The sequence below is a fragment of the Lupinus angustifolius genome, chromosome LG11 (genome assembly GCF_001865875.1).
Source record: "Lupinus angustifolius cultivar Tanjil chromosome LG11, LupAngTanjil_v1.0, whole genome shotgun sequence".
In the NCBI taxonomy this organism is placed as follows: domain Eukaryota; kingdom Viridiplantae; phylum Streptophyta; class Magnoliopsida; order Fabales; family Fabaceae; genus Lupinus; species Lupinus angustifolius.
In genome coordinates, this window is record NC_032019.1 from 23637840 (window position 1) to 23653667 (window position 15828).

General features: G+C 34.2%; 2 protein-coding genes across 2 annotated transcripts in view; both read right to left on the reverse strand.

Annotated features, from left to right (window-relative positions):
- Positions 1-869, reverse strand: part of LOC109360515 (ras-related protein RABC2a-like) — a 4191-nt gene extending 3322 nt beyond the window's left edge. Inside the window, exon 1 of the mRNA XM_019605476.1 lies at positions 478-869. Coding sequence (XP_019461021.1) covers positions 478-616 — 139 coding nt within the window. The 5' untranslated portion in view covers positions 617-869. The remainder of the gene's footprint in view (positions 1-477) is intronic.
- LOC109360514 (phosphatidylinositol 4-phosphate 5-kinase 9-like) overlaps positions 8358-15828 on the reverse strand; it is a 14598-nt gene continuing 7127 nt past the window's right edge. Inside the window, exons 3-9 of the mRNA XM_019605475.1 lie at positions 14485-14652; positions 13673-13838; positions 12933-13043; positions 11441-11628; positions 10803-10960; positions 9818-9983; positions 8358-8934 (exon numbers count right to left, since the gene is read on the reverse strand). Coding sequence (XP_019461020.1) covers positions 8658-8934; positions 9818-9983; positions 10803-10960; positions 11441-11628; positions 12933-13043; positions 13673-13838; positions 14485-14652 — 1234 coding nt within the window. The 3' untranslated portion in view covers positions 8358-8657. The remainder of the gene's footprint in view (positions 8935-9817; positions 9984-10802; positions 10961-11440; positions 11629-12932; positions 13044-13672; positions 13839-14484; positions 14653-15828) is intronic.

Sequence of the window (15828 nt, forward strand, 5' to 3'; positions counted from 1 at the left end):
TATATATATATATGTGTGTGTGTGTGTGTGTCTATATATAAGAAATTAAATTAGATATAAAAGTGTGGCATGGCAACCAGAGCATCACTTTAGATATTCTATATGAATTCCACTGACAAAGAAGGAACAAAACACAAGAACAATTAATTTCCTTTCTACATAATCATATCAATTATTAAATAATTAAGCAAATTCCATAATTAATGGCCATTAATTCAATCTTAGTCTAAAATGTAATACAACTTCTTAAGTGTTCAGAAGTAGAATACAATATCGCAATTCTAACCTCTTTGAGAAGTTCACAAATTAGTAGCTACAGAAAACCACAGAACAGTATATGAAAATTTTAAAAGCAAAAAAGTGACAATAAAATCATATGCTTGTTAAGGTTGAAGATAAAAATAACCATACTATCTTATATCTTTCTAAGGTCTTTTTGAAGGATCAAAATGGGTTATGAAATTAGCAATAAATTACCAATAGTGGGGGCAATATCTTCAACAGAGTTTGAGATAAAGCTGAGAAGAAGACTGCTTTTTCCAACAGCAGAATCACCTATAAGCAAGATCTTGAAAGAGAGATCATAGCCACTGCTCTGACTTGAAGATGAACTCATTATCTCCACAATCTGAATAATGATGAAGTGTCTCTTTAATGAATGATAGTTTTTGAAGTCATTATATAAATGGTTCTAATGTTTCCATATATATATATTTGAAAAGTAGAGTGTGAAAGGAACAAAACTGGGAGAGAGAAAAGAAAGAGAGAAAGGTATCATGTAATGAATGCAACGGGGTATCACCTCATCAGCATCTTTTATATATTTGGTGTTTGTAAGAGAGAGAATGAGTGAGATAGAAGCTAAAGAAAACGGCTATCTTGGCCTTGGTTCAGAAATAATAAGTTGAGACACCACATCAACGTACATATTCTTTTCTTTTTCTTTTTCTTTTTTCTATTCTATATACACTTTCTGTTTTGGTCCTGTTCTTGAACCCATAATCCATGAGGTCATCTAAGGGACAGTTTGGAATTAAGGTATGATTCCAATTCAGACTCTAATAGTTGCCTTCTAGGTTACCAATGTCCTCTAGTGTTAGGCTTGCTTAAGAACACTAAAATAACACATTTTTATATCATTAAATACAAGAACATATTTGGATATTGATAATCCTAAAAAATAATTATGAGAAATAGCATATATCTTTATATTATGAATAAATCTAAACCATTATTGTTGTGTTTTTTGAAAGTCCTAAAATACTCGCAAGCATATGAGTCACATAGAAGTACATAAAATCAAATACAAGGTTAATGTGATATAGACCTAGTGTAAATTTAGATATTGTTAAATATATTCAAAACTAGTCACAACAATAATAAGGGAAGAGTTAAAAACAATAAAATAAAAATAATCAGACCCCTAGTGGTCTAGTGTTGTACCTTTGACCCAGTAATTTTTTATGTTTGACCTAGAGTTTTTCATTATATGTGTTCTCGTGGTCCTCCTTGCATCCAGATCCTGTAGTGGTCTCGTGATGTGTCTTTGACGTCTCAGTGGTCTTGTGATATACCTTTGACCCTCGGTGGTCACTTTTTACTTTTGACCAAGAGTTCCTTGTTATTTGTGCGTTTGCGTGATCCTCCTTACACTGAGGCCCCCTAGTGGTCTCTTGTTGTACATTTGACTCTCTAATGGTCTCTTTTTACTTTTGACCCAAAGTTCCTCATTATTCGTGTGTTCATGTGGTCCTATTTGCACTCAGGCTCCCGATGTTCGCATGTTGTGCCTTTGACCCCCATGGTCTCTTTTTATTTTTGACCTAAAGTTCCTCATTATCTATGTGTTCTCGTGGTCCTCGTTGTGTAACACCGTGAATTTTCTATGAATTTTGTATTAATTATGTATTTTAACAAGAATTAATTTTAGAAATTAATCAATAATGATTTAGGCTAAACAGTAGTTGAATGTTAGTCTTTTTTGTGAATTCCTATTTTGTGGTAAATTTTCATAATTTTTTGTGACAGAAAGTTTCTGAGTTGCTGTTGGGCCCAAATTCTGTCCAATAACTTGTTTTTGAGTTCTGTAGCTCGGAATCGAATTCCGATTGTGTTGTTGGCTTCAAAATATTGTTTCGAGTCAAGATAGACATCAAGTTTGTCCATGACGCATTTCTAAATATTTTTCACTCTGGATTCTGTGTTTCGAAGTTCTAACCATAAACCAAAATCGGAAGATTTTTAATATTCAGCTGAGTATTAGTCGACAATAGTCGGGCATGGTTTAATCGTGAATGTTTCGTCGGACGAGTCCCGCGATGTTGAGAGGGACGGCGATGGCGGTGATTCGTCAGCAAATTCTTGAGGGTGAGACGAGTCCCTTGTATTCCTGGATGAGGTATTTTATTGGATTGGAGAGTTCTCACAGCGCAAACTAGATGATCTCTGACAATCCCTCTTTGCAATCAGGATCGATGAGAGGGATGCTCAGAAAGTGTTTGATACGATACCGTCCTGAAACAGACAGTTCTTCAGAACAGATCAATCATATATCCTTGCGGGAATATTTTTGGTGCGTTCAAATCGGCTTATTATGGGACCTGTACTCTTGGTTATTTCTGAATAGTTTATTGGGAGGATATTGGTGTAAGGATGAGTGAAATAAACATAACATTCATACATTGAGTTCATGGATATTGATTCTCATAGTTTGAGATATAATATCATTCATCATTTCCATTTATGTATGCGAAATATATTGTGTATATTATGTGTGTCTATCTAGATGTGATATTCTGTGTAATTCCACGCCGTCAATGAATAATATTCATTACATGTCTTACTCACTTTTCTTTCTACTTATCTTCGGTTCGCATTCTCGTTCAGATAGACCGTACCGAGATGATTTGGAACTACTGATTCTCGATGTCCTTGGAGGGGACATGGAGCATTGACGGACACCGATACACCTACACAGGCCCTTGTGCCTTAGGGCTGGAGATAGTTTATGATGGCTCTACGATGTGCTTCCCCTCACATCATGCAGACTTGGAGGCTTCTTTCACTTTATTTGCTCGGAGACTAGCACCTGCTGCACCATCATTCAGTATGCGATTCCTCACGGATCCACTACTGTAGTGCCATCTACTCGGAGATGGAGTTGGGACGACGTGCTCAATTCCCCACCATGGAGGAGAGTCGCTCGACGGACGATGCCCGATCTTCAGGTAGATGCGGGAGCGGGAAGTAGGTCACAAAGTTCGTCCAATGACCCGGGAGAGGAGATGGAGGCTGAAGAGGAAGAGCTGGAAGCCAAAGTGGAGGACTTGTGGAGTTAGTCTGTATAGAAGACTCCATTAAGGTGGTAGTCCTCTCCTCCGATTCTAAGACGGAGGAGGACCCCAACGAGTGTCCTAGCGCACCTGCTAACACTAGAGCTAGTCACTAGTAGTCATTTCTATTTCTATTTTGCTTTTGAAGAGGGTATTTGTGTAGGGTACTTATAATGTGTTGAATGAATCGATCTATTTTGTATATTTTTAGTTTAGACAAGATTTGATTTCACTTTGTTTTTTGTACAAACGTTTTTCATTATTTTCAATAAAGAATTATTCCACGATATGTTAACTGGCTTTTGATTACCATTAGGTAACGATTGTTATCTTTTCTACAATTTAGGTTACTTAAGATGATGTCCCGAAAAGAAATTGAATATAAGGCAAATAAGTTCATATTATATTATTAAAAAAAAATTACCCATTTTTGGGCAATGTTATTGGAGTATTTTTTGGGTGTTACACGTTGCACTCATGCCACCTACTGGTTGCGTATTGTGCCTTAGTGGGTTTTTTTTTATTTTGACCAAGAGTTCCTCATTATCTGTCTATTCTCATGGTTCTCATTGCACTCTGATCCCTAGTGGTCTCATTTTTGTACCTTTTACCCCATAGTGATCCTATTTATCACGGTATTACGCATCACTTTTGACCTTTGTGATATCCTTTACCACACTATCCTCTAGCCTATGTTATGGACGTAGGTTTGAGACTTTTCCATCTTGTGTTATTTCTCTAGATCTCTCTAGAGACCCAGTTGAAATTTGGTCTTTTTTATATTTTCTTATTCATCACTATGATAACATGAATAACTTTGTTACTCTTATTATCTTATAAGAAAGAAGTAAAGATGGACAACTGTAAACACACAATTTTGACTAGGTGAGTAAACAAAATGGTTTTATTAACTATAAAAAAGTAAAAGAGTAAAAGATGACGAGTTGAAAGGCATCTAGGTCCTTTTTGGACCATTCAAATTAGGGTTGCAAACCCTAATCTACCTCCTTAAAAATAAAATTTTACAGAGAAGGTTGACACTTACTAATTTTGAAGAGGAGACAATCCTAACCTAATCAGGAAAAAAAGATAGTAGAGGCAGCCCTATTGAGAAACCAACAAAGAAAAGGAAGGAAAAAGTAACTATTTCATCGTCTCATATGGGAGACTACATTGTTCCCGCCCCACCAACTACAACAGCAGAATATGATTGTTGTCTCCTGCAATTCAGAGGAATAGAAAATCTCTGCCTTTGTCCCACATGGTGATGACATGAAAATAGACACCCTAATCCTTATAGTAACCTGACTGCCACCGAAGCATCTAACAAATAAGGTGGCTGCCTTAATGGTAGCCATAAATCCTAATCCATTTTTTTTTCTATTTTTATTTATTATATTGTTTTTTTGCATCTTTTTTTTTCTCTCTTTCTAATTTGTGTTTTCTGTTATTCTATTTTTTTATTTTTCTGTTTTTTATTATTGTGTGTAGTTATCATTTTTATAAGAAAAATATATATAATAAAAATAATAATGATATTTAGAAAAACTGGTTAATGTTACCATTTTAAAAAAAATTATAGGATAAGATGGTACTACTATAGGCCCTTGTGCCTTGCCGTGTTCTTTTATCTTGAAAAACAATTCAAAAAAATTAAAAAAATGTAATGTAAAGTAGACCACTACATGACTGAGTGTCTTATCACGCTACTTTATGTTATCTAAAATAGGGTGAAGTAGTGCACTATAGGCTTTGTGTCTTGTCGTGTTACTTTACCTTGTTAATTTTTTCAAACAATTTTAAAAAGTAATATAATGTAGTGCACTATAGGCTGAGTGTATTGTCGTGCTACTTTATGTTGTCTAAAGTAGGGTGAAGTAGTCTCCTATAGATTTTGTGTCTTGTCGCGTTACCTTATCTTGTTAAATTTCTTTTAATAATTTGAAAAAACAATGTAAAGTTGTCCGCTATAGGTTGAGTGCCTTGTAACGCTATTTTATGTTGTCTAAAGCAGGATCAAGTAGTGCATTATAAGCCTTGTGTCTTGTTGCATTACTTTATCTTGTTAAATTTCTTTTAATAATTTTAAAAAACAATGTAAAGTAGTGCAAAAGGCTGAGTGTCTTTTTGCGCTACTCTATGTTGCCTACAACAAGGTGAAATAGTGCACTATAGGCTTTGTGCCTTCTTGTGTTACTTTACCTTGTAATTTTTTTAAATACTTTTTAAAAGCGATATAAAGTAGTGCACTATAGGCTGAATGTCTTATCACACTACTTTATGTTAATTGAAATTAAGGTGAGGTAGTATACTATAGGACTAGTGTCTTGTCGCGCTATCTTATCTTGTTAATTCTATAAAAATAAAATAATGAAAAATATCGACTAATCAACCATTTTCTAGAAGAATTATGTAGCCTTGATTTCTCTATTGCTAGTAGATATTTAGGAGCATGCACTACTCTACCAGACACAAAAAAATAAAAATATATTTTGGTCTTTCTTTTATTTAATAATGTGAAAGTAAAGTTAATCTTTTGAACGTGTATTCACATGATTGATCTAGGTATCATTTTTATAACATGATGGTATGAGATGTTTAACACGTTCCTCATCCGTAACCGACTCCTGAACTTACCTTTTCTCTGTGAGCATATTAATCCATACTCTTTAAATTGTGTTTCATGTTTTCTCTCTAAAAAACATCAATGACAATTTTATTGCATTTACTTACATTATTCTCGTTGTGCCCGCGAAAAGGGCCGCGACAATCATCAATTTAGAGCCATCCATCTTAAACTTCTTTATCAATTATTTTGTATACTTGGATTGATGGATGTACACCTCGTCCTTCATTTATTTCACTCGTAGTGAATGAAAGAATTTAAGTTCTCTCATCACCCTCATGCTCCTTATTTTTTAAACACCTTCCCATAAAAGATGTTTGACCCATCCTCTTGAAAAGCTAAAATAATACTTGGTCAAACTTCATTTTAGTGACATGTTTTGTTAATAGTTTATTATAGAGATTTAACAAAGTTTCACGTTAGCTATCGATTGCCAGACATAATTTTCACTTTCTATCTGGACTTAGGATTGACTATGTATAACATCAACTAGATACATACAAGATAAAATTAGAAATGAATGTATTATGGGAGAAAATTGAACTAGCCCCTATTATAGAAAGATAGTAGAATCACATCTTATATGATTTGGACATGTGTGGAGGAGACGGTAGAAGCTTGATAAGGAAAATAGATCAAATGAAGGCTAGTCCAATTATTAGATGAAAAATGAGATTAATAAAAATCATAGGCGAAATGATTAAGAAAGATGTGTAGATCAATAGTTTGCATCGTTCGATTCATATAACAGACATTATATAGTAGTATAAAGACTTGATTGTTGTTGTCTTGTAAATAGCTTCTTTTATTTTTAATATTTCCTACTAATTTGTTCTAATCACATTGAAATTATCTATAATCCTTTTTAGGGTCAAATTAGTCCATATTAGGCGTTGTAAAATATGCTAAAAAGACCTATTTTGACTCGCATTTGAAATTTTTGGTTAACATTTTGAGTTTTTCAATTTTGGAGGGACCAAATTGGTAGGGTCGAAAAACATGAGAGACTAAAATGTGTATTTACTCTATAATCTAATATTATACATGTTTTAATGAAAATTAAAAATAATCTTGCATATGTTTTCTGTAAGAGTAATGTGATATCCTTCTATTATATCCTCATACTAATCATCCTAACCACAAGAAAGTGACACATACCACTTATAAATCAATGATTAATAAAATTAAATAGACAACTCTTTTTATATATAAATATAGACAATATAATAAATAGATAGTAAATTATTTAATGTATGTTTTCAGTTAAGAATATATAATATCATAGTATTTTTATTTAACATGCAAAGAAAGATATTTGATATATAAATTAATAATCTCAACATTTTAAAAACATAAATGTAACTTCAACATACTAAAATATATAACTAAAATGTGGTTGGTTCAGATGGTACATTTAGCTTTCCTTTAAATAAAGATTCTAGTATTAAAAAGGAGTTAGTCTAGCAGATCAACAACGTTATACCCTTATGTTTATACACAGACAAAATTTGATGTTTAATGTCTTGAACAACACTTGTTTGGAAAGTTATATGAAGAATCCAAAGACTAATGCTTGTGTCCAAAGGGCAGAGGATGCCAAGGAAAGACCAATATACTCTTATTCATGTCTTGATTATGCAGAAAACTCTCATTAGGAGTGTCATCTGTGGTATGGTTGTCAAAATCGTGATTAAACCTGTATGAACATCATTTATATGGCAGTAAGCAAACGTGAAAACGGTAGAATTGCAGCCTTTTTTCATTTCCTAGGACCAGTGTTTTTCAAGTCAACCCGGTTTTAACATGTTTTCAATGGGACTGAGTCACACTATGTCAATTAATTGTCCCACTTCTCAATCAACTGTTGGCAAATTTCACCGCCTAACACACTAACATTTTCACCGCCTAAACAATTTCGGCAATATACGAATACAAATATATATTTCATAGAAATACGTATATACAAATAAATTTATGTTTTATTATTACAGTATGATGTTAGGAGCTTTTGTTATATAAGTCAATTCCTTATTAACTGACCCAACTTTCATTGATATATTTTTATAATTATTATGAAATACTTAAGTAAAAATTATTATGAAATACTTAAGTAAAAGTATGAGAAATTCACCTTGTTAAAATATCAAATTTCCATATATCTAGTTGAAGCATGATCCTATATATCAAATTTCAGAATATCAAATTCCCTAATGGTTTTAGGAAATGGCTACCTGTGATCTTTGCATATACGGAGATGGAGCAAATTCAAAAGTAAAATCCTATTTGATGTAATTAATGCAATGATGTACCATATTTGGTATAAGAGGAACAACCCAATATTCCAATAACTAAAACACTCCTGTGGATACAATTATGCAGAAATTGAAAACTGAAATCAAGTGGAGGCTACAAATATGACTTGTATTGAACTGATTTATTAATATGTATAGAGGTTCTTAGCATGTCAGGAGTGGTGGGTCTAAGCGGAAACCTTCATAGAAGGTGGCTTCTCCTCTCACTCCATAGTCTTTGGTGTCTATTTTTTTGTTTATGTAATACAACTTAAATAGAAAAATGTCGGCTCAGAGTACAGAAGACTCTCATCTAGTGGGGTACGGAAAAGATAAATATATGCAACAGTAAGCACAATACTAACAGTATCTGAGTATACTTTACTGGTTGAATTTAACCCCCGAACTTTAACCTGTGGTTGCATTTGGTGGGAACACTTTCTGGATGAAGTCCAGGAATCGATGTGAGTAGAAGGTAGGATCTACAGCCGAGATAGATAATGCATCAAATTGAAGAGATTTATACGCATGTTCAATTTTCTTAGTCATGTTGTAGTCTTGTAATATGTCGATGATACCCAGGTAAAGTACGACATCGTAAGCCTCATGGAACATTTGTATTTCCTGTTTTCCTGGAATAAGCTCTGCCCTTGCTGGCATGTTCACACCTAGTTGGATTTGTAGTCTGCATAAGAAGTTGTTAAGAAAGGAAAACCCTCAAACTAATATTGCAGCAATTATATATCAAATGGTGATGTAATAACGTGTAGCACTAAGTTTAATTTAATCATTAGGATCCTAAATGAATTGTGTATATTGTGAAAAATAAATAATATAAAAAGGATAAGGCCTTTTTAAGGACAGCTCCAATTCTGTGTGTAACAGTAATGTAGAAGCATATGTTCTTTCTATCATTAATATCTTCTAAAGGCAAATAGCGAAATATAAATCTCACGACAAGAAGTGACTGCGACAGAGTTTTCGGGTCCATAAAGATTCAAGCACTAAGAGACTAGGCAAGATTAAGAATCGCAATATTTTAGTTTTTTGGCAAAGTACATCATATACTTTTTCCAGCTTGAAACTTATCTGTCAGCTTCCAGCATTTCAAAGTTGCTTTTCACACATGTGATTAACAGAGAATAACAGAGTTCTGTGAATTGGACACAGGAACATACACGCAACTATTTTGGAATGACTAGCTGATCTCTCAATTACACCACACTCATCCTTACATTTAGGACTTCAACTAGACATCTAACCATAATAGCCCAAATTTGTTTATATTGTATGAACATAATACAAGAACTGTATGAACTTAAATTGCAATAATCAGACATAATAATAGGATAGCTGGGTCACTACGATAAAGTTAAAAATGATAACTAATGCAAGAGTTTTGCTAAGAAAGTAAGAAGAGCTCTTGTCAAGCAATCAAAACTAAAAAGTATTAAATTACAATTGAAGTTTTTTACATTCCTAATGTACTGTATATAATACTTTCTATTTTTTACTCCTTAACAAGAATATACTTTAAGTCACATATTAAAGTCATCATGAAATCATACCTTGCTGTACCAGGTAGAAGTAGATCCACCTCCTCGTCACCAGCAGCTGAAGCTCGCAAACGGCTACCTCTAATGTGTGAGCCGACAAAACCATTGTTATCATCTGCTCCCCGAGGGACCAGAACAAGACCTTGTGGATAGTTGGATATGTCATCCTCGAGAGGATCTGTCAGTTGATCATTAGAAAAATTTTCAAATTAATCAGTTTCATATAGTACTAGTAGAAAAATCAAGAATAGAAGTCACAGCTGAACGTTCAAAGCATAATACAAAATTATAGATAAGAGATTAAGAGGATAAACCTATAGACTTGCTAAAATGGCATAGTGCCTAATCATAGCTGTAAACCATGGACCAGATGCCAACCTTACCAGGCAGCTGATTGATTCCACAGCCAATCTGGCAGTTCTGTTAGAAAAATAAGCAAGAAAAAACAAAAAACTGAAAGGGTTGGAAAAGAAAATAAAAGAGAAAGAAACCAGTTGTATTGAAAGGGTTTGACTAAAAAATAGTCAGCATCTGTAACCAGACCAACAAAGGACCTGGGTTTCATTTCTGACCAGCTAGTCCCATCCACATTTTACAAAACTAGTGCTAATAAAGTTTAAGTAGAGAATCCAAACTTAAGTCTTGCCTATCTTATGTTACTAAGCAATCAGAACAAAAGCTGTTCATATCAAGATCAGGCAAACATTAGCCAAGTCGGGATGTAAAAAAGCAGTTTTAAGAAATACCCCTAATCGATTTCATCGTCTTCATTACCTCATAATACCAAAATAAGCAGTATTTCTATCATCTGCAGGCCATATAAATGATTGGGGGCACAACATTCATGTACAGGTCATTGGTTTCATACTTCCTACGAATGCAAACTTTTAACTAAAAATGCATCAATAAATTTAATTGAACACTTTCTATAAATAAACATCAATCAATAAACACCAATCACAAATCATTAGCCTTCTAGATGGGATCCGATATGCACCTTCCTCCGCAAGCATCGCTAATCCATCTCCACTTATACTTCGGTTGTATGACATGACAGGATGCAGATGCTGGGGAGCTCGATAGTGAACCCCTAGAAGGAGACTGTAATCCATTATGTGCTGTGCTTCCAAAAACTTGCTATCAATCTCAATCTGCCTGCACAATAGTAAGGGTAAGTAAGAGATAGTATTCAATTTTTGAAGTCAAGCAGTGCAGGACAGCCTGTTATAAAAATTGGGGAATACAAAACTCACGAGACAATTTTTCAATTCAACCAGAGTATCAGTGACAAGTCTTAATAACCAACAAAAGTAATACACATGGGACTAAAAGGAAAAAAATTATTTCTTTAAAAATTGTACATATTGATTGCATACACTATCATAATACATGCTAAGGGTTCTGCTGAATGCTGATTATAAAAGACAATTGCTTCATAAACCCATAATGCACCACAAATATAAGATATACACATCTGTTACTAGTTGCTCTGTTCTTTATTACTTTGATGAAGGGAAATAATTTAGCATTCTTTAAACTGTAGTCCAAGTGATAAAATTTGCTCCTTTTATCAACAAAAAAAAAACAAAAGGGTAAATGCAAGAAGAAATAAACTAATCTGTAAGTACCCCTTACTTTAATAAAGACTCCCGCCAAGATGGTTCCAAGTAAAAGCAGTAATTCAGATCCAAATCTTTAAGAGTAGTATTCTCGTCGATTTCTATCTTGTCCGAAGATCGTCCAAGGGACGAGCCTTTTAAATCAAATCTTCGATGGATCCTTAATTCTGTGCAGAACATATTTCCCATTACAACAAAGCGAAACTGCAGGACAGAAAATTATATATTGAAATTAGCCTCCTAATTAAAGGAAATGTAAATTATTAAGCCATTTTGTATAAAAGATTTAAGTCATGATAGGTTCAAATAATTGATTTGGTGAATTTGCTGGGTGAAATGTTTAAAGTCCTGCATCGATTAAGTATGTAAGTAAAGAATCATTTATAATGACTCAGGGTACCCTCTCCCATGAGCTAAACTTTAGGACAGAGTTAGGCCCAGTTATTATTATGCTATCAAAACTACGCATGAGGGTGTATTAAGTGTTAGAATCTCAAATCAATTGAGTAGATGAGTAAAGAACTATTTGTAATGTGATGGTCAACACTACTCTTATTAGCTAGCTTTTGGGACAGAGTTAGGCCTAGTTAGTCTAATAATACTTCAGATATCTCATATTGCAAGTATTAAGGGGCAAGTCATGCCCATTGTTGACAATATCTCGATTTTCCTCGTGAAATCGCATTTTTCTGCTTCTGACGAGTCAAAAGTACACCAAAATCCCAATCCTCTCGTCGCAAGTGAGATCGCCGGGGTAAAACATGGGATCGTAAGATCGATGCAATCTGGGCGAGTTCACACTTTGACATGGGAAAAGAATTCAGCCCAAAACTGTCATTGACCCAAGCCTGGTTCGCGATGTACACTTTTTGTGCGTCGCGTTTCTGCATTGGTGTTTCTGTAGTCCTCGTCGCATTTCTGCATTGGGATGACAACACGAAAATGTTATATTAGCTGCTGCTCAACCCAATCAGGTCATGATGATCTTCGCAGCCCACACAAAATGAATATCCTTCCATGTTTTTAAATTTTTGTCACTTACCTTCAAATGGTGCGTTTTACCTTTGGTGTCTATGGTGGACAAGTTCTTAGCAGCAGTATTGGTAACCTCCGGAAACTGGAAGTGGTTGCATGGCAAGTTTGTTAGGTTAAGTGAAATAAATCACTGGAGGGACCTTCCACTAGAAGAGTTGAGTCTTGAATAATATGCTTACTTACTTGACTGCTTACTTACTTGCTTGATAAAATGCTTGAAAGAATTGTAGTCAATATATGCTTGGACAGTGATCATTAGTCAATTGGTTTTTTATTTTTTTATGTGTATGTATATGTTTATTTTATTTAATTTTTGGTAGGATCTTACGACCCATGTTACGACAACACGTTTTACGTGTTCATTCTTCCCTTCCGATCTTATATAAGATCTCGATCTTGTCAACCATGGTCATGCCATCTGTAATTGGAAAACACTACAGAAAATAACTTGGGTGCATAAAAATGCACATTACCTTTTGACCACTTGAAGGTATAATCCTGTGCAGACCAAAAAATTTTGTGATGAGTGTATTGTCATATGACTTCACGTGATTATGATAGTCTGGAAGCATTCTTAGAAGAACCTACATGTCAAAAACACAAGACTAGATATCATTGCTATACATATGTATCTCAAGTTGATTTAACAAGTGTTAGCTGAGAGCTCTATTTCCTTTTTCATTTTTTGTTTTCAAATAAGTAGTTTTATCAGACAAAAGAGAGAAATACAATAAGGAAAGCATAACATATCATAAAAATCAAAGAGACATGGAAATGACAAAAATGAAGAATGCAGAAAAGCTGTCTAGTCACATCAGAGATTTGAACTCGTCTGAAACAGTCAAACAGCCACAAGCAGGGCACCAAACAAGTCAATAGTCTGTTCCAACTAAATGCACTAGAGAACTTCAAAAACCACACACTGTTACTAATTCATACATGCAATCCATTGAGTTAATGACACTGTTACTAACTTACAAGAGAAAGTTTTCATATATATTTGTTGTTTTACTTCTATTTTTAAGGTTTTAAATATATTTTTATAGTGCGTCACCCTAAACCTCATACTTTCTATGGGTTCAAACTGAATCAACTATTCTAGACTCCAAAATAGGAAGAGAACAAGATGCAAACACACCTCCAAGACAGTAACTCTTAGTTAACTATATCTGCAGCAAATGCCAATGAACAAAATCCAAATAAATTAACGTACCTTCACTTCAGATCTTCGCAGTGTCTTGATCATGAAACGATCATCCTGAGACAGGAAAAAGACACTACCACTTTTCCCTGGAGAAGACAGTTCCCTTAGAGCATCATTTCCACAAATCGACATCATATAATCAGCAGCATCAATCTTGAACAACTCTTTCAAATTTCTGCGTCAGGTTACAAGATCTTATATAAAAAGTTAAACACTACATGAAAAATGGAAGGAGGAAAGAAAGAGAAGAGAAGGAGAGAGTGGTTGCAACAGAGGTTCCATATCCATGTATACAAACACAATTGTAAAACATGAAAAGTTAAATTCCATTAACAAGTGGTTATCCTTTCCTTCCTAAAATATTTGTCGAGAAAAAGAATAAAAGAAGAATGAATGTTTCTGATCATATATACAAATCAAAGCATAAGTCAGCAAATGTTCATAGCTTTCCAGCCAAATGAAAGTTTACTTCAACATAATACTTTAGAGGTATTCAAGTCATTGAAGCAAGGATTTTAGCATGTAATCCATATAGTTTGATAAACAATTACACAAGCATGAGTTAATATTGAATAATTATTCCATGATTGTATTCCAGTCAAGTGTCAACTACGCATTGTAATGTGAATGGATACCGAAACTCAGATTCAAAAAATTCAAGATGCACACGTCTGTTTTTTTTTCTTCTACTGCTAATAAATGAAAAGTAAGGATCGCTAAAGAAACACCATGGTAGTTTAAAATTTAGTTCCTTTAAGGGGGGGATGGAAATTTGGATAAAAACAGAATTTGCCAGATAGCAACAAGTGACAACTAATAACCTGAACACCATTGGGCAATAATCTTTCCATTTAAAATCCTCTGATTGATGAGGAGGTGTCAATTGAGAACCATCTTTGGGAAAATTCATCCAAAGGCTTGCTCTGGGACCAAAATCTGATGCTCGAACTTCTCGCCTCTGTATGGGGGTAATCTTTCCCACAGTATACCTACACATATTGAAGCCCACTGTTACATTACTTATGGAAAATCATGAAAAAGCAGGTGAATATTGGAGAATAAGCGTAAGAATATGGAAAACTGAATATCTTATGTTTTATTATTGATCAATAGATGATGATGATAAACATGATTATATAGAGAATTACAAAGAGAAGAAAAAAGGAAATTAAATCAATCCTAATCAGAAAAAAATATCTATACAAGTCCCTATCACCAATCCCTTGATTTCAGGGATTACAGTTTGATTCTTATCTATTTCTGATAATAATCTGATTTGTTTGATTATTGTAATTATACACAATATTCACATTGTGACACTCCCCCTCAAGCTGAGGAATAGATTTCTTCCATTTCTAACTTGACTATAATGTCATGAAAGTTTGAACTGTTCAGCTAATTGATGTCCTGATGGAACATAGTACATACACACTAGGCCTTCCTCTAGTTTTTCTTTGATGAAATGCCTGTCGATCTCAATGTGCTTTGTCCTATCATGTTGTATAGGATTATGAGCAATATTGATAGTTGATTTGTTGTCACAATAGAATTTCATAGGACCTTCCAATTTAACTCTTAAATCATTTAGAATATTTTTTAGCCATAGAAGTTCACATAATCCATGAGCAATAGCTCTGAATTCTGATTCTGCTGATGATCTTGCCACCACGTTTTGTTTCTTGCTTCTCCATGTTATTAAATTACCTCCAAGGAAAGTACAATACCCAATAGTTGATCTTCTGTCCACTAGGGAGCCTGCATAATCAGCACCAGTGTAGGCTTCTAGAGTAAGAGTGTCATTCCTTTTGAACAAAATTCCTTTTCCTGGATTGCCTTTCAAGTAATGCAACACCCTATAAGCAGCTTGAAGATGAGGTTCTCTCGGATCATGCATGAATTGACTGATCATGCTCACTGAGTATGCTATGTCTGGCCGAGTGTGCACAAGGTATATGAGTTTGCCAACTAACCTCTGATACATCCTCTTGTCAACCGGAGGTTCTTCTTTAGCTTCTCCCAACTTGTGATTAGAATCCATTGGAGTAGAGGTTGACTTGCACCCAATCTTTCCTGTTTCTGCCAATAAATTAGTCACATAATTTTGCTGAGATATGAAAATCCCTTGAGTGGAATATGCTACCTCAATACCAAGAAAGTACTTTAGT